Source organism: Carassius carassius, chromosome 3, assembly GCF_963082965.1.
Source record: "Carassius carassius chromosome 3, fCarCar2.1, whole genome shotgun sequence".
Taxonomy (NCBI): Eukaryota; Metazoa; Chordata; class Actinopteri; order Cypriniformes; family Cyprinidae; genus Carassius; species Carassius carassius.
The window spans coordinates 21,068,441-21,086,698 of NC_081757.1; the positions used below are offsets into that span (position 1 = coordinate 21,068,441).

Genomic DNA, 18,258 nt, shown 5'->3' on the forward strand with positions numbered 1-18,258 from the left:
AAATCAGTGCTCATCTTGAAACCATTTTAATATGACTACAGTAGTTTTTTGTACCTATTTCAAGGCATCCGTGATTTTTTCAACAGGCTCACTTAAGAAGTTGTCCATTCTGAAAGTGAACCAGAACCGCTTGGTGCATCTCACAGACTCTCTTGGCGAGTGTGAGAACCTGACAGAGCTTATGTTGACTGAGAACCTTCTCCAGGTACAAAACCTGCATCACCTGATATCTGTTATGCCTGCCTTTATTTGCTTACTGCACTTTCTTTATGATGTGCAGAAAAGTGATGAATTGCATAGTCCTTCTTTGCCATGAAAATTAACTTAATCCTAAAAAAACCTTTCCACTGCATTTCATTGCTGTCATTAAAGGACCCGCTGAGATCATTTCAGTAATCGTCTTGTTAACTCAGGTGAGAATGTTGACCAGCACAAGGCTGGAGATCATTATGTCAGGCTGATTGGGTTAGAATAGCAGACTTGACATGTTAAAAGGAGGGTGATGCTTGAAATCACTGTTCTTCCATTGTTAACCATGGTGACCTGCAAAGAAACGCGTGCAGCCATCATTGCGTTGCATAAAAATGGCTTCACAGGCAAGGATATTGTGGCTACTAAGATTGCACCTAAATCAACAATTTATAGGATCATCAAGAACTTCAAGGAAAGAGGTTCAATTCTTGTAAAGAAGGCTTCAGGGCGTCCAAGAAAGTCCAGCAAGCGCCAGGATCGTCTCCTAAAGAGGATTCAGCTGCGGGATCGGAGTGCCACCAGTGCAGAGCTTGCTCAGTAATGGCAGCAGGCAGGTGTGAGCGCATCTGCACGCACAGTGAGGCCAAGACTTTTGGAAGATGGCCTGGTGTCAAGAAGGGCAGCAAAGAAGCCACTTCTCTCCAAAAAAAACATCAGGGACAGATTGATCTTCTGCAGAAAGTATAGTGAATGGACTGCTGAGGACTGGGGCAAAGTCATATTCTCCGATGAAGCCCCTTTCCGATTGTTTGGGGCATCTGGAAAAAGGCTTGTCCGGAGAAGAAAAGGTGAGCGCTACCATCAGTCCTGTGTCATGCCAACAGTAAAGCATCCTGACACCATTCATGTGTGGAGTTGCTTCACATCCAAAGAAGTGGGCTCACTCACAATTCTGCCCAAAAACACAGCCATGAATAAAGAATGGTACCAAAACACCCTCCAACAGCAACTTCTTCCAACAATCCAACAACAGTTTGGTGAAGAACAATGCATTTTCCAGCACGATGGAGCACCGTGCCATAAGGCAAAAGTGATAACTAAGTGGCTCGGGGACCAGAATGTTGAAATTTTGGGTCCATGGCCTGGAAACTCCCCAGATCTTAATCCCATTGAGAACTTGTGGTCAATCCTCAAGAGGTGGGTGGACAAACAAAAACCCATTACTTCTGACAAACTCCAAGAAGTGATTATGAAAGAATGGGTTGCTATCAGTCAGGATTTGGTCCAGAAGTTGATTGAGAGCATGCCCAGTCGAATTGCAGAGGTCCTGAAAAAGAAGGGCCAACACTGCAAATACTGACTCTTTGCATAAATGTCATGTAATTGTGGTTAAAATCCTTTGAAATGTATGAAGTGCTTGTAATTATATTTCAGTACATCACAGAAACAACTGAAACAAACATCTAAAAGCAGTTTAGCAGCAAACTTTTTGAAAACTAATATTTATGTAATTCTCAAAACTTTTGGCCACGACTGTAGATTAAAATTCATTTACATTGCATTTGTTTGTTTAAAGGATGCTTTCATCTGAAATAATTATAAATGAGGAATCACAATTAATCGTAACAATATTAGCAGGACTGCATTGCCAAATTTTAGGAGGAAAGCAGATGTGTCAGAGCAGAGCCCATTGTGAAAACTTTCTCTTTCAGTCCCTCCCTCGCTCACTTGGGAAGCTGAAGAAGTTGACCAACTTGAATGTGGACCGAAACCGCTTGAGCAGCGTGCCAGCAGAACTGGGAGGATGTGTCAGCCTGAACGTGCTCTCTCTCAGAGATAACCGTTTAGCAAAACTACCTCCTGAGCTCGCCAATGCAACAGAATTACATGTGCTGGACGTGGCAGGCAACAGGTGAAAATGCATCCTCTATTTCACAGGTTTTAGATGTCAGAGTAACCATAAGAATTGCTACCAGCTTTTTGTTTCATGCACTGAAGTTTCTTCACTTCTTGCTGTCTGTCAAAGGTTGCAGAATTTACCGTTCGCATTGGCCAATCTCAACCTGAAGGCTATGTGGCTGGCAGAGAACCAGTCTCAGCCCATGCTGAAGTTCCAGACAGAGGACGATGAGCAGACTGGGGAAAAAGTTCTCACCTGCTACCTGCTGCCTCAGCAACCCTCATCGAGCCTTGGTAAGACACTTGTCAATGGAACTGTCAAGTCACACCCAGAGAGGCTTTGCATATCCAGGCTAAATGTCTACCCCACTTTGCAGATTATTCTGACTTGGAGCTCTTTACTTAAAGGAGCATTGCGTAGGTTCTGAAATTTCTAACCGTTACTGACACCAGTGGCCATTAGAGGAACTGCAGCCAATCTAATGCTCGTTCTCAGTGCGCACGCTCTTTTTTTTTTAATTTACGAGGAGTGTCCGTGGGTGTCTGAATTGTGTTGGAGGCTGGTCGCTTCTTTCCAACCGCAGAGTCCATTTGATAACACTATTGCCGCTGCTTACTATAATGGCTGGCGTGCCGTACGGTTGTAAGCCCAAGTAGACGAGAACACGCATGACGTCACATTTTGTGAAATTTCGCGCCAATTCGGGCCCGACTCCTCCACACACAATTAAGCCTACAGGCTGATAGAGGCAACCGTGGTGGACAGTCGAGGTGTCATTCTTTTTTTTTACATCATGGTTGGCTCATACATGTACAAATGAAAACTCTATCTTAAAGATTTTTTTTTTTTTTTTAAGTAAAAACCTCCACATAGCTCCTTTAATCAGGAACAGATAATTTGACTGAGAAAAAAAAATTAAATCATTCTGTGTTAGTCCTTTTTGTTTGAAAAAGTGCATTTAAATTAGGGCTGCACAATAAATCGAAATCGCGATTAGACCGAAGCTGCGAATGTCATGCTTATCTTGTCAGTGAAGCACGGTTCTGTGATCAGTAGTAAATCTCTATCCGAAAGCCAGAGGGTGCTCTCGCGTGGAAACTCCAAATACGCCTCGCAGAAGAAACCCGACGGTTGCTGAATAAACAGAAGATTTAAATGCTTTCATTGATTCATCGTGACTAATAAATACACGACTATGGCAATATATGGTTTATCTATCAGAGCTTCCCACAGAGATCAGTGGCCTTATCACCCTCACAGACCTGCTGCTCTCTGAGAACCTCCTGGAAGTCTTGCCAGACAGCATTGGTGAATCTCTATCCCTCTTACAGTAGAGGTGTAACGGTGCGCCAAAATCACGGTTAGGTACGTACCTCGGTTTTAAAGTCACGGTTCGGTTCATTTTCAGTACAGTAAGGGAAAGAAATGCAAACATTAAACTGCAGGTTGTTTATTACTATAAACTTTTTTTACAATTTGTTTACACTTTTTTTTTAAACACTTTTTAATAAAATATATATAAAATAAAAAAAAGAATAAGAAATAAAATACTGCTGCAAAGTTCTCCACTAAATAAAATACTCTCAGTCTCAAACCAATATCACATAATAAAATATAATGAAAAATATAAATAAATAACTATGACTACAGTGCAGCATTACCAATCCTAGCTTGTAGGCCTGCTCATATTTAAAATATATATATAACTTTTCCAAAGTGTAAAGTGCAGCATCAACAGTTTCAGTTTTTAGACCTGCTCAGATTTCGTTATTGCGTTAGCCGGATCGGAATTAAGAGCAAAGGTCTGTTTAAATGCCGACGGGAGCTGCATTTGAATTACGGTCATTTTTTTTCCTAGTTGTAGTGATGTTCACACTCTTTCACAAACTTTAGAATCAGCTGCAGGGCGGGATTTGCGCTGAACATAGAGACTTCCGCCACTTAATATGTTTTTGTGGAAACACGAAAATTTACCTACAGTATGTTCCGCACACAAAATATTAAATTCGGTCATTCGGTGAACACGTGCACCGTACCGAAAGCCCTGTACTGAAACGGTCTGGTACGAATACACATACCATTACACCCCTATCTTACAGACATCAGTAAATATGAGATTGTTCCTGCTTTTTGTACAGAGACATAGCTGTTAAAATAAGCATGTTGTCCCGCCTTCATCATAATCTCTGTATCAATTTACTGAACACTAAGTGCTGCCCAGTCTAAAATCAGTCAGCACCTGTAAGGTGACAAACAAAACGGTCACACTTGCATTCAGTCTGATACCTTATTTGCTTCCAGGGTGTTGGCATTTAGATACATGTGACTTTTGAGTTTTATGATTAGCCAGAGGGAGAATTTGAATGAGTTCTTGTTATAATTTTTATTATAATAATGTATATCTATAATGCAGTGCTAATCGACATGACCTTTATCACTGCTTAGAATACTATGAAATATGTTGCGTGCCTTATTCTTTTTTAAGAAGCCACATCATCTCACAGAAGGAATTATTTCAAACACTCGACTGATGTTATGAAGTGAGTTTGGAGTAAAAACGTATTATTAAATGCGGTATTTTCATGTGCTTTCAGATGGAGCAGCATTTAGGCCTACTACACAGAACCGTAGTTCATTATCGCAAACAATTTCTTCGATTTAGTAAATCCTTCCTCCCGGTAGCTTGCCAGAGATCTGAAACTCTGTGTAGTAAATGCTGCTGTTTTACTTCTAATCACAGAACTGGCTTTACTGAAAAGATGTGCATGACAATCGCATTTGATTAATTGTGCAGCCCTAATTTAAAGGCACTACAAAGAGGACTGTCTGGACTGTAATCACACAATTTCGAGCATTTTATCGCATTATATGTTACAAAATATATATATATATATATATATATATATATATACAAAAAAAATATATATTAATTAAATACCGATATATAGGCGTCAGGCTCATATTGGCCAATAATATCGGCAAAACGATATATCATTCGGGCTCTTGTAGTCTTAGCCTCGGACAGCTGTACAGCATGGGAACAGAGAACAGTAAGGAGAAACAAAGAATATTGGATGATATATCGGTATCTTTTTTACTCCCTAATATCGGTATCAGCCCCAAAAAACCCATATCGGTCAGGCACTGAAGACAACACCCATTGTGAATCCAGGACACGCATCAAATTGCAATATTTTGTAATCTACTTTGCAGAGAATCTACTGGACAGGAGCGTTGATGAAACCTGGCCCACAGACACTAATTTGAACAGGGTATCGGTCATTCACTTCCAGGATGACTCCAAACATGAAGAGGAAGATGAGGAGAGTGCGGCAGAGAAGAGGGTGAGCGTGGAAATGTGTACAGGATGTTTATGATTTCTGGAAAACTGTTTACAGTGTGCTAACACTCATGCTGTATATGTGAACCAGCAGGGTCTTCATAGGAGAGCCACACCTCATCCCAGTGAGTTGAAGGTAATGAAGAATGTCATTGAAGCCAGAAGAAATGAGGCTTATACAGCCAAGCCAGATGAGGATCTGGAGTCCCCGGACTCTGAGGTAAATTCAGTCAAAGGCATAATTGTTTTGTTTTATTTTTTGTTTTCTTCTATTAGTTTCCATCAATTTGAATGGAAATAAATGCACAGAATCAGTTTATTTGTAGAACTATGGTGCACTGATAGTATACCAGGTTTTAAAAAAGATCAAGACTTCAGGCATGAATTAAATATATCGCTGTTAACATAAATCAACGTTGTATGTCTCTTAGGATAAAATTGACTAAAATGGCCTTTGTCATATTTTTAATATTACAAACAAACAGTTATATATATATGTATATGTATATGTGTGTGTGTGTGTGTGTAAATTATATGTATATAAGTATATGTGATTTATTATTTAATTGTTAAATACGAACTGCTCAGTTTTTTTTTTCCATTGATTGATTATATATAATGGTTTTCACAGGAAAAACGGTTGAGTGGGCTATCCAATCAAAGTCATGATTCTCAGGCATCCAGTAGCACCGCCTCTGCCACTTCTCAGGATGAGAAGCGAGGTGTAAACAGTACAGGTGTGGAGATTAATGATGGTCAGGGTCAAGAAGAGGAGGAGCTGGATGAGATGGAGGTGGAGTATACTGAGGTATGTATGAAGTATGTTCAGCACATCCTGAATGTAACTGACCTCTAATGTACAAGTGCAAGCTACTGTAAAGATAATGTTTTGGTTTCTGTATGTTACAATTTGTTTCACAAAGTTCTTCTGCCACAACCCCCCCCCTGATTCTGTCGATGCATTGGTAATCCAAGAAACCGTTTTCTTGCCTTCGCAGCCTACTGTGCACTTTGCTGAAGACCCCATCATCCGCGGGGGTGATGAGGAGGAAGAAGATGAGAATGAAGAGGATGATGAAGATGCTGAAAGGAGTGATGAAGACCCTCGAACGCCATCTTTTCCTGCAGAGAAACAGCGGCTCATACGTAAAGACACACCACACTACAAAAAGCACTTCAAGATCACAAAGCTGCCCAAACCGGAGACTGTTGCTGCTCTGCTGCAAGGCTTCAGTCATGACGGCCTCTCACCTACTGCTCACACCCCTGAGGACGAGAGGGATGGTGAGGAGGAGGAGGAAGATGAGGAGGACGAGGGAGGAGTAACAGTCAACACCCCTTTTCAACAAAGACTAGAAGCAGCTGAGTTAGAAGACAGCAGGCTGAGTCAGATGAACTCGTCCCTGCAGCCAGTGAAGGTAAGAAGGGCTCACTTCTAGAAGCAGTGGTGTGGGAAATCCTAGTTTCTTCATTAAAAGTTGCTGAAATCAATTTATATTGTCTGAGGGTTTAAGTGGAGTTATTTGTTCACACATCTTAGTGCAGAGTGTGGAATTTTTTCAGTCTAAGATATACAAAATACAGTGCTAAAAGTTTGAGACCCCTAGTGTAAATCTGTCCGTTTTACATTTTTTCAAATTTAATTAACATTTTTTAATGCAAAATTATATTATCAGCAAAAAATTGAATATTATAACATTGTTCAAAAGTTTAAGGTTAGTAAAAGGCTCACCGAGGCTGCATTTATTTGAACAAAAACACAGTAAAAACAGGATTAGGATTTTTGAGAAATGTTATTGAAATTTAAAAGAACAATTTTAAAATTACAGTAATATTTTAAATTTTACATTTATTTTTTATATATAGATATCATTCGACCAGTCTCTCCTGTCTTTATTGATCAAAAGACATTAATTCTTACTGACCTCTAACCTTTCGAACAGTACTGTACAGAAAATTTTAGAATCTCTTTTGGTTCGTCTCACTTTTGTTTTAGTTTGTTGTCTCACACTTTTAGACCCCTCTGTGACGATATTTGTTCATTCAGATTCATTCATTGTATCAGAGCCATTGTGTCATTGGAATGAATATTGGCAGCATGCACATTTTTTGTCTGTTTGATAAATGCTTGTTTTAAGATGACCTCCGCCTTTGGTCTGATTGAAAGGACAGAACCTCAAATGAAAAAGTTTCTCCTTGTTTTGCCCCACCCTTTGGCTATGTTTAGCTCCTCCTCCACAGCTTGGCTCCACCCCGTTGAGCACTGCTCTTGCTTCTCATCATCATTTGCTGTCTCTGTTACCTGGGGAAATCAGTGCACACTGCCCTCTTTGCCCACCTTTTCCACAACTGTCTGTGTGCTGATCATTTTAAATTATACCTGATCTTCACATCAATGAACAATTCCACTGTTTTTTATTTTTTATATATATATATATATATATATATATATATATATATATATATATATATATAATTGTTATTGTGTAGAAATGTGAGGACTCTCATTGGTCTTTAAAATGCATACTTTAACCAGTGAATCCTTTAGAGGTTTTACAGTAACAACCACTGAAAGTGAGAATTTATTTCCTACCAACATGCAACATAATGCTTTGCAATCATTCATTGAATTCTGAAATATGATTTCATTCAGCTATACATATTTAAAATTAATCTTTGAAGCCAAGATTTATATATATATATATATATATATATATATATATATATATATATATATATATATATATATATATATATATATATATATATATATATATATATATATATATATATATATATATATATATATCTGGTTTAAAATATTTTGAATGTGGTCAGGAACTCCAAGGTGTGTGTGTGTGGTCTCCATGAGTGGCTGAGGAATGCTTGTGCAGGACTTGTGTGTGCATGTTTTCAGTTTGAAAAAAAGTAAATTGCTGTTCCTTTGTGAATACTGAGATTTGTGTGCATGTTGGTAATTGCTTTATATCTGTGTTTTATAGCATTGACACGCTAGTGATTTGTCTGGGGTTAATATTGACGACCTGTAACTTGGGTTGCTTAATCCAGACAGTTGGGCTGTTTTATTTTCCCTGTCATGTCTTATTAAATTGCTAAACATTTTAGACTTCATTCGTAAAGTTTGATGTGACTGTAAAATTACTTTTATTCAGAATTGCAATATTCTGTTATTGTACAGATACTGTATGAATAGCAAGCTCTTCCAGACAATAGCCGTTTTATTTCATGAGTCTGAGAACTGAGCTGTGCTGTTGTTTGAAAGCTCTTTCAGTGTGTATGTCAGTGTTGTGTGCTGTATATGTGGTGGTTTTGGAAGAGCCCTGTCTAACTGTGGCTGTGTGTCTGTGTCTGTCTGTCTGTCATTCAGTCACCTGTGTGAATGTTTATTCGATTTATTTTAATTTCCAGTCATACAACCTCTGTTTTTTTTTTGGCCTGACTAATCTGCATGCCCTCTCGCTGGTTCCTGTCCTAACAGGGGGTGTCATTTGATCAAGTCAATAATCTGCTGATTGAGCCTGCTCGAATTGAGGAGGAAGAGGTCTGTACCTACTCTCTTTCCGCCCAAACTCCCGCTCTCTTCCTCGCTCTCTCCCTCTTTTGATCATTCATTCATTACTCACTCATCATTCACTGCAGTTCAGGGAGTCATGACCCACCACAAAATTCCTTCATTAATCCATACCGAATGGCTAGGGAAATTGCTGACTAACATTTACTTCTAAGTCACAGCTGTAATAGATCTTAGTGTTTGGAGAAGATGGTCATGGTGCAGCTGTTAATGAAGAATAATCTGGGTTGAGTACTTCAAAAAATAAAGTCAAGCTTTTGCAGTAATGAAGTTACAATGTAAGTCTATTGACCAAGGTGTTCTGTGGTTATCGAAAGCATGTCATAAACTATGTCTTTCATCTTAATAATTACCCTTAAGTTTTAAAGAAACATTGTGTTTCCATTACCATGTTGTCTCCAAACTAGGTTCTATTACTGTCTGCTACCGTTTTTTCTTGTTTTTCATTTCTTCCCTCTCTTCCACCGCCTACCCCACTGTCAGGTTCTGCCACCTAGGAGCAAGGAGCACATAGTGGAAACTTTTATTTATTTTTGGCTGCATCATATTACAAATGTCTCTGTTTTGTCTTATTGAAATGAACAATAATCACACAAGAAGTTGTTTGTAGTTCCGTAATGAAATAATTAACATTTGTTACTTGCCATGTAAAAATATATGCCATAAATATGACTGATGTTCCAGGTTCCCCAAACACCAGTCATTGTATAATTGCACGTAAATCAGATGGAGTGAGATTTGTGATTCTCCAAAACCAAAACCCACCAAATTATTGTTTGTTTCTTTTTTAAAGTGCAATATAAAAATATGTAAATAGTACCATATTGTCAGTCATGCAACTAATTTCAACATAGTGTTGATACCCTCTCTGATGTATCACAAGGCGATAGGTCAGTCATTTGAATACACTAATCCATGTCATACATGTTTTTTTGTAGTTTATTTTATTTTTTTGTTGTATTTTAATGAATGGATAGTTCTGTTTCTTTAATTAATTAATTCCTGACCCAGTGCCAATGTAAGATAAGTGACCATCAGCCATAGCATTAGACCACATAAGTTCATTACTTTCCACTTTGTTTAATATGCCTGAAGCTGAGCATTTATTTACTGTATATTAGACAAACAATGGGCTGTATGTCTCCAAAGATTTCATTGTCCAAGAACATTGTTCTCTTTTCTTCACTTAAGTTTTGTGTTTTTCCATCTACCCACTTACTTTGCATGGCTGCTGTTGTAGAATCAACCACATCTAGTCCATCACACAAAAAAAGTCCCATTCATTTTGTGACTATTGGGTATGTCACGGTGTGATTGTTTGGTGATGTGTGCCATCACTTAGTCAGTACAAATGTAAAGTGGTTTAAGATTAAATTGTCCTTAGTTGAACTGTTATTAGTTTTTAAAAAATGTTTCTGTTTCTCTTGATGTCATTATAAAAAAAGGACAAATAACTATGAATTGAATTGGCTTAGGTCTCCTTTTTTTAGACCATGAATGTGTTACAATACAATGTTCAGTAGCATTGAACTAGATGTGGAGTCTTCTGCCATTAATCTGCAAAACTTGAATCAATGCAAGTTTTGAGACGGGTGATGTTCAAACTTGAGCATGTGTTCTTTATACAGTCTGCATAAATCAAACAGATCCTTGGTGTCCTGTCCCAGCAATGCTGGCCTCCTCTCCTTGATTCTTCAGACTTTTGACTATTTGATCAAATGTTAAATATTAAATATACTGTTAAAGTAGTTGAATTTTACTCAATCAAATGTCTTTCCCTGATTCTTGGAGCAACTTTGTTCTTGGTGTTAATAATTTTATATACCCTATAGTTTGAATTCAGTAAGACTAGGATGCATTAAACTTAAAAAGTAACAGTAAACTTACTGATTCAAATAAATGCTGTTCTTGTTCTTAAATGCTGTTGAGCACAGAATCCAAAAACGTTAAAACAAAATTTTACTGGCCCATCTCTCATCACATTAGTCTAATAATGAAATTGTTTACTTACGATTCTTTTTTTTTTTTTTTTTTTTATACATGCAGAACCCGTTGAAGATGTGCATGTAAACAAACTTTCTGTATAGAATAGATCAACGTACATTATGTATAGACTTTATGGTGTCTGTACATATAAACTGTCCAGTGTGAGTAAAGGCTGGAATACAATACACTACATTTGTCTAGATTTTTCTATATTTGCCCTGATTTACAGTCTGGGACATCCATTGTAGCTGCAAAAAGTCAGAGCCAGCTTGCAGATTTTAAAACCGCATAATATTTTGTGGGCTCAAGACTTTTTTTCCAGTTAAGTCTATGTTGCCCAGTTTTTCTCTGTAACCATTTACAAAATCTTCATCGTCTGGCATATTCCTGAATCCTGCCTTAACTGTGTGCATCATGTACAGTTCACACCAGTTCTTTTTATAATACTGTAGTGTTGAATTTTCCACTCCAAAGATTGAAAAGATTTGGGTAAACCACTTAAGTCTGTCACATTCCCAAACTGCTTCAATAAATAGACAAAAGCAGTCAGGCTGACCCAGCTTGGAAACATCAGGTGCTCATCTTTTCAACAGAGGTGTTGGACTTCTGTGTTCTCTTTCAGCTTGGGGTTTTAATGCATGTCTGAATATGAAAAGCGTGTCCAATAATCCATAAATTAGAGCTCATTTTTTAATGTATGTAAATGAACACATTGTGAACATCAAGGAAAGAAGGCTGGTTGGGACAATATATTTGATCTGTCTGAACAGAGATGCAGTCATTCATATTATAAATACCTTCTAAACAAGCATGCACTGCATGAAAACTTTTTTTAGTTTTGTTTTTTGTTTTGTGAGTCAAGCCACGCATATCATAGCAAACGTTTTGAAGTATTTCATTCTGCATTTGTCTGTGAATTTCTGATCTCTCTGCTTCATCTGTAGCTGACCCTGACTATCCTGAGGCAGACCGGTGGGTTGGGCATCAGCATAGCAGGGGGGAAAGGATCTACGCCCTATAAAGGCGATGATGAGGTACATTTCAATGAGCTTTCACACAATAGATGAGTTTCAGTAAATGCTTGTCTGTGTGGTTTGTTTTAATGTACAGTATGTCCTTTTCAGGGTATTTTCATCTCTAGAGTATCAGAAGAAGGCCCTGCAGCTCTTGCTGGGGTCAAAGTGGGAGACAAACTTCTTGAGGTGAACACCTAGTTCCATTTTCTCTTTTGAGCTGCCCCATTCAGAACCAGTCATTCACGCTGCCTTAAATCCTCTATCATTGCATTCGTCTGTTCTCAGGTGAACGGAGTAGACCTGCACGGAGCAGAGCATCACACAGCCGTCGAGGCCCTGCGCAATTCAGGGGCGGCCGTGGTTATGACTGTTCTGCGAGAACGCATGGTTGAACCAGAGAACGCCATCACCACCACGCCACTGAGACCAGAAGATGATTATTTCCCCCGGGAGAGACGGTCCAGTGGGGTGCCTTTCCTCCTGGACCCTGCCTCTCCTGCTGTCAGCGCTGGACCGACGCTGAAACTAGCCACTTGTCTGATCCGCAACGATAAAGGTTTAGGGTTCAGCATTGCTGGAGGGAAAGGGTCGACCCTGTACCGAGTAGGAGACACGGTAAACACAAGACGCTCTTGCATATACACTCGTGTCTTGCCTTGTTGTGAATATTTTATGGTGTGTTCATTGTGTCGGTGTCAGGTTGTGCAGTGTGGTTCAAGGAAAGTCAGGATGTCATCCGCTCTCTCCGTATGTTTAACATGTTTAGCAGAAGCATATGGACTGCGTAAGCTCCTGCATGATGCTTCTCAGCACCTCTAGGATGGCTGACCAAGATGGCAATGATTAGAATTACAGGGACTGACACCTGATAGGGCCAGTAGATTATCGGATGGCAGGGGATGAAGTATTTTTGGATCTCCACTGCAGACACACATCATACTGCCCTCTATCTTTCTGACATGGCCACATTTTTGCACCACTTTCACGAAGGAGACACGGTCACACATTAGCACATGCACACACTCTGTGCTGAGTAATTGTAAGTCCTGTTTTTGTCCTTCTGCTCGACATTTGTGCTTGTTTTTACTAACAAGTAGATCTTACTGTCTGCTGGTCTGTTTGCTGCTTTGAGTCTTCATCATGAAACGTTCCGATCCCAGTTTTAGAAAACATACTGTGAAAGTGATGACCGTTTGCAGACTCTGTTAAACTGTTGAGATTTAGAATCAATTGGCCTTTAAGGTCATCAATAGTTTGTTCTTTTAATACTACATGGTCTGAATTACATCTTTAGAGTTGTACATAAGCCCATATAATAAACCACTAAAAGCAAGCCAGGTATATTTTAAGCTAAGGTCAGCGGGATCATTTCTGCTCTAGAGGCTTGAGGCATTGCAGCATGTTACACCAGCATACTGACCAGCTCTCAACAGCTGTACAGGAGCACTGAACCAGTCAGCAGCTAACAGAGCACTGCAAGAGATACTAGCATTGTGTTACTACACGTGTGTTACCGGTTTTTATTCTTTGTGAAACTCCCCTAGGACTCTTTACTTTTCTTTTGGTTCTCATGAAAAGAGTGTCGATCAGATGAGACTTTAGTTCTAGATTTTTTTTTTTATTCAAGGATACACTTTCAGAAGCTTTTTTCTTTTGTTGTTTTATTTAGTTTAGTTAACTACTTTATACTGTATTCACTTTTTTTATTTTTCATTTGTTTTTTGCCAAGAGTGGTAGCTCTAAATCATCAAAAATCAATCACTTCTTTGTAAATGTTTCTTTGTGTATTTTACAATCATGCTTTTTACTGTATTTTTGGTCAAATAAATGCATCCTTGGTGTTCATGGGAAAATTGAGAGGTGTTCATCATTGGCTGTGCTTTTCTCTCAGGGAATCTTCATCTCTCGTATTGCTGAAGGAGGAGCTGCTCACAGAGACAATATCCTGCACGTGGGAGACAGGGTCATATCAGTGAGTTCATCCGTCTCTCTAGTTAATGTTGCTTATCAGTTTAATTAAGGTTTTAAAGGATAGTTCACTCAAAAAATAGTAAATGTTATAATTAACTCAGTTTAAAAAAACCTGTCAGAATTTGTTCCATGTTTTTCACACAATACTATTGTATGGTTTTAAATGTAGCACACATACTGTCCCTTTTGACGCTAGAAAGTCACTATTCTCTTTCATTATACAGAAGAAAATAGTCTCATGTTTTGTCTTACAAAATAAAGTCAAATGGGTTTGGGTGTGGGTAAATGACAACATCTACATTTGTGGGTCTAAAAAATGTTTTGTTCCTGGGTATTAGATCTAAATAGACACTTTACATTGTGAGAAACGTACTACTACTAATAATAAGCCATTATTAACCGGCTCACTGCATGGGTGAGTTAGTCAGAGTTAGTTTTAGCCCAGTCTTCTGTTTTACTGTGCTGTACACCATAACCTCATAATTGTGAACTCTTAGTCACTTTGCCTGTATTGCGACTCAGCATTATAACAGTTATAATTCTCCCTTGAGCCCTCTCTTTATTTTGAGATTTTGCTGCTTCTCCCTCTGTCCTTGCATGTGTTCCACTAACACACTTCTTTCCTGCTTGGTGTCGGGTGTGGTGATGGGAGGTTTTTGACTTGTTCTGCTGTCATGGTAGCTGCATGCGTTACCCTAGCAGTGGCCCTTCTGTCACCCTGTGGTAAGCGCCGGTACTGAATGGTCAGCGCTGACCTCTGTTTGTTTGTCACCAGCTGCTAAACAAAGTAACCAGAAATCAAGAGTAGTCTTCCCTTACATGGGAAGCAGGATAGGTTAGGCCACATCCCTTCGCTTTACAAAGAGAATCTCAAATATTGTACAGTCTTTGTGAAAATGCACAAAACTGCAGCAGCATTAGACCACAGTTTCAACACAGCATGTGGTGTCAAGACATGAGCCATATCACAATTAAAGGCTAGTATTTAAAGACCCATAGTAATAGTAATGTGATGAATCAGTAGTACTTTTATATACAAAGTTATAATGGAGTTGATGCTTATTAATGGAATTAAATGCAGGTTGCATGTCCGCTCAATCCCGAGACCTTTTGTACTTTGAGTAACTTTGATGTCAAGATGCTACAGTCACATACAGATCTGTTAGTCTGCCTTACCAAAAACCAGACTGATACTATTTCAGTGAGACTAAAGTGTGCATATTTAAAAGGTATTTTATTTCTTTAGTACATCTGTAATCAAACTTTTAAAGTGCATGTTACCATTATACCAGTAATTTCCCCTGGACTAAGCTCACTTTGTGAATGCAAGGTCCGCTAATCAAAGTATATGAGATATATCTGGAATTCATTGAAATATGACAAGCTGTAGTAGAGTTTGGTCATGGTTTTCTTGAAGCTGCTCTTTTTATACTCTCTCTAACACAACACATGATCTTGCTACCTAAAGCATCTCCAGCATTTCCTCTTTCTTCTGTTGCACATTCCCCTTCCTTTTCACTCCCCTGGTCAAATGTGTCTCAACATTTTGATTTGATGCATGATTTTTCACTGAGAACCCAGGTTTTCAAAACCAAGTATATGTAGGTGAAGTGGAAATCACATTCTCTTTGAATGCATGAGAAGGCTCCACATTGGCTGTCACACGATGATCCAGATCAGTCCTGAACAGGAACATATTTCAACTAACACCTGGACTCTAATGTTTCTTGAAAACCCAGCTAAAAGAAATGCTGCCTGTAGTAATTAAAGAGCCAATAAGACGTAACAAGCTCAGCATGAGGGGCATTCATATGCCCGTTGTGGGTGTATTGGCCCTCTATGATCCTCTGGTGTTTGGCTGTTGCTCCAGATCAATGGTGTAGACATGACAGAGGCCAGACATGACCAGGCAGTATTGCTGCTTACCGGCACCTCCCCCACCATCACCCTCCTGGTCGAACGGGACCAGGCCAGTGCAGGGGCCGCCTCCCCTCGAGCTCGACCTCATTCGCCCCCTCCTCCAGAGCCATCTGACTCACCTGAGCAAGAGGAAGGAGATGAGCACCTTGGAAACCATCTCAACTGCCCCATGGAGGATGAATACCCCATTGAGGTGAGAGCTGGACACAAGGCAATGACGTTGAACCTTCAGAGAGAGAGTGTGTGTTTTTCTCCCTATTTGAGGAAATATTTAAAACTAGTTTAATCTCATAACAGCTTCATCTTGCTGTTTTAATGCCTCATTCAACAGAGAAAATGGTGCACGGTATGAACATTGCGTAGTGGATTTATTGTGTTAGGATTGTGATTTGGGCTTTTAAAATTTACTCTATTGCTTTTGCATTTAATTAATGTTCCCTTTTTATTCATGCCCACTTCATGTAGTTGTGTAGATTTGCCTAGAAGATGCATCTCCGTTTCAAATAACTGAACGTTCAGTTTGACTGTATTTACCATTACCATTCAAAAGCTTGGGGTCAGTAAGATACATATACATATTACACATACCGTACATATACATATATATTTTAAGAAATTAATACTTTTAGTCAGCTAGGCTACATTAAAATGAATCAAAAGTGACAGTAAAGACATTTCATACTACAAAAGCTTTTAAAATAAATGCTGTTTATTTAGCGTTGTCTTCATCAAAGAATCCTGAACACAATGCCACAGTTTCCACAGAAAAATGAAGATTAAGAATACCATAATAATAAAATATTAAACAGCACTTAAGCAGGCTGTAACATTAACAATAATAAGAAATGTTTTTGAGATTGTAGTAATATTTTTAAATATTACGGTTTTGTTTCTGCTGTATTTTTAATCATTATAATTTTAAGCAGCCTTGCTGAACATGAGATACTTCTTTTCATTAAAAATAATAATTTTAAATAGTAATGTTAATTTAAAAATAAATCACATTTATAATTATTGGTTAATTTCAAAGATTATTTATCTTTCGTATTTATTATAGTAATATTTCACAACATTGGTGTTGTTTTTGCTGTATTTTTAATTAAATAAATGCAGCCTTGGTAAACAGGATAGACTTCTTTTCATTACAAAAAATATATATATCTTACCAACCCCAACATTCTAAAAATATATATATGTATATGTATGTATATCTACTGCAAAATCTGTCCTCCTTTTTTGGACAGGAAGTGACGCTGATCAAAGCAGGTGGTCCCCTGGGTCTGAGCATTGTAGGGGGTAGCGATCATGCCAGCCACCCGTTTGGAATTAATGAGCCAGGGGTGTTCATCTCAAAGGTAAAATAAATGAGGTTGGATGTTGCAGGTTTATGTCAAAAAATTAATGCCATGATTTGTGTTCTGTGACGCTTTTGTCCGAATAGATTTCTGACCTTTTTGTTTCTGGGTAGGTCATCCCCAATGGCTTGGCCTCTCAGAGTGGACTTCGCGTGGGCGATCGAATCTTGGAGGTGAACACCATCGACCTCCGACATGCCACACATCAGGAAGCTGTCAGAGCCCTGCTCTCCAACAAGCAGGAGATCCGCATGCTTGTGCGCAGAGATCCCTCGCCCCCTGGCATGCAGGTATACACTCTGACTAGCAGAGGACAAGTGTAAGCAAAACCTGCACTAATAAATATCACATTTGGTCTTTTCCTAAAAATCTGCCAAAATGGTCTGCAATGAGAAATACACTCGTACAAATACTTCGAGTTTTTTGGTAATAACCTAAAAACTTTTGATAGGTAATGATCTCAATCTCAAAAACTTTTGAGCCTCTAAATGAGACCAGAACACCCTCACACACCTTCTTGATTTCGCAGGAGATTGTCATTCACAAGCAGCCTGGAGAAAAGCTGGGCATCAGCATCAGGGGCGGAGCTAAAGGCCATGCAGGCAACCCCTTTGACCCCACAGATGAGGGAATCTTCATTTCCAAGGTAACCAATACAATGACATAAGACACAAACCCTGAAGGATTCTGACAACATAAAAAATACTGGTCTAGTTACCTACTTCATTACTTCCTCACAACATCAGTCATTTAAGTCCTTGATTTTTTTTTTCTCTTACTCCTTGCTATAGGTGAGCTCGAGCGGAGCAGCTGCACGGGATGATCGACTGCGAGTAGGCATGCGTATTCTTGAGGTGGGCAACAACAGTCTGCTGGGTATGACGCACACGGAAGCAGTGAGGGTCTTGCGTGCTGCCGGTGACTCTCTGGTCATGCTTGTGTGTGATGGCTTTGACCCAAGAAACGCTGCAGGCATCGAGGTAAAG

At 39.0% G+C, this 18,258-nt stretch overlaps 1 protein-coding gene across 16 annotated transcripts in view; it reads left to right on the forward strand.

Moving 5' to 3' along the window:
• scrib (scribble planar cell polarity protein) overlaps positions 1–18,258 on the forward strand; it is a 97,778-nt gene that overhangs the window by 55,584 nt on the left and 23,936 nt on the right. For 13 of the 16 annotated variants that reach the window (XM_059533564.1, XM_059533546.1, XM_059533532.1 and 10 more), the window contains 17 exons: positions 87–205; positions 1,905–2,104; positions 2,219–2,385; positions 5,306–5,436; positions 5,524–5,652; positions 6,064–6,240; positions 6,431–6,850; positions 8,932–8,994; positions 11,955–12,044; positions 12,135–12,212; positions 12,312–12,641; positions 13,918–13,998; positions 15,868–16,110; positions 17,162–17,272; positions 17,386–17,562; positions 17,802–17,918; positions 18,064–18,252. In XM_059533564.1, the coding sequence (XP_059389547.1) occupies positions 87–205; positions 1,905–2,104; positions 2,219–2,385; positions 5,306–5,436; positions 5,524–5,652; positions 6,064–6,240; positions 6,431–6,850; positions 8,932–8,994; positions 11,955–12,044; positions 12,135–12,212; positions 12,312–12,641; positions 13,918–13,998; positions 15,868–16,110; positions 17,162–17,272; positions 17,386–17,562; positions 17,802–17,918; positions 18,064–18,252 (2,822 nt within the window). The remainder of the gene's footprint in view (positions 1–86; positions 206–1,904; positions 2,105–2,218; positions 2,386–5,305; positions 5,437–5,523; positions 5,653–6,063; positions 6,241–6,430; positions 6,851–8,931; positions 8,995–11,954; positions 12,045–12,134; positions 12,213–12,311; positions 12,642–13,917; positions 13,999–15,867; positions 16,111–17,161; positions 17,273–17,385; positions 17,563–17,801; positions 17,919–18,063; positions 18,253–18,258) is intronic. The other 3 variants (XM_059533538.1, XM_059533622.1, XM_059533560.1) reach the window with 2 other exon arrangements.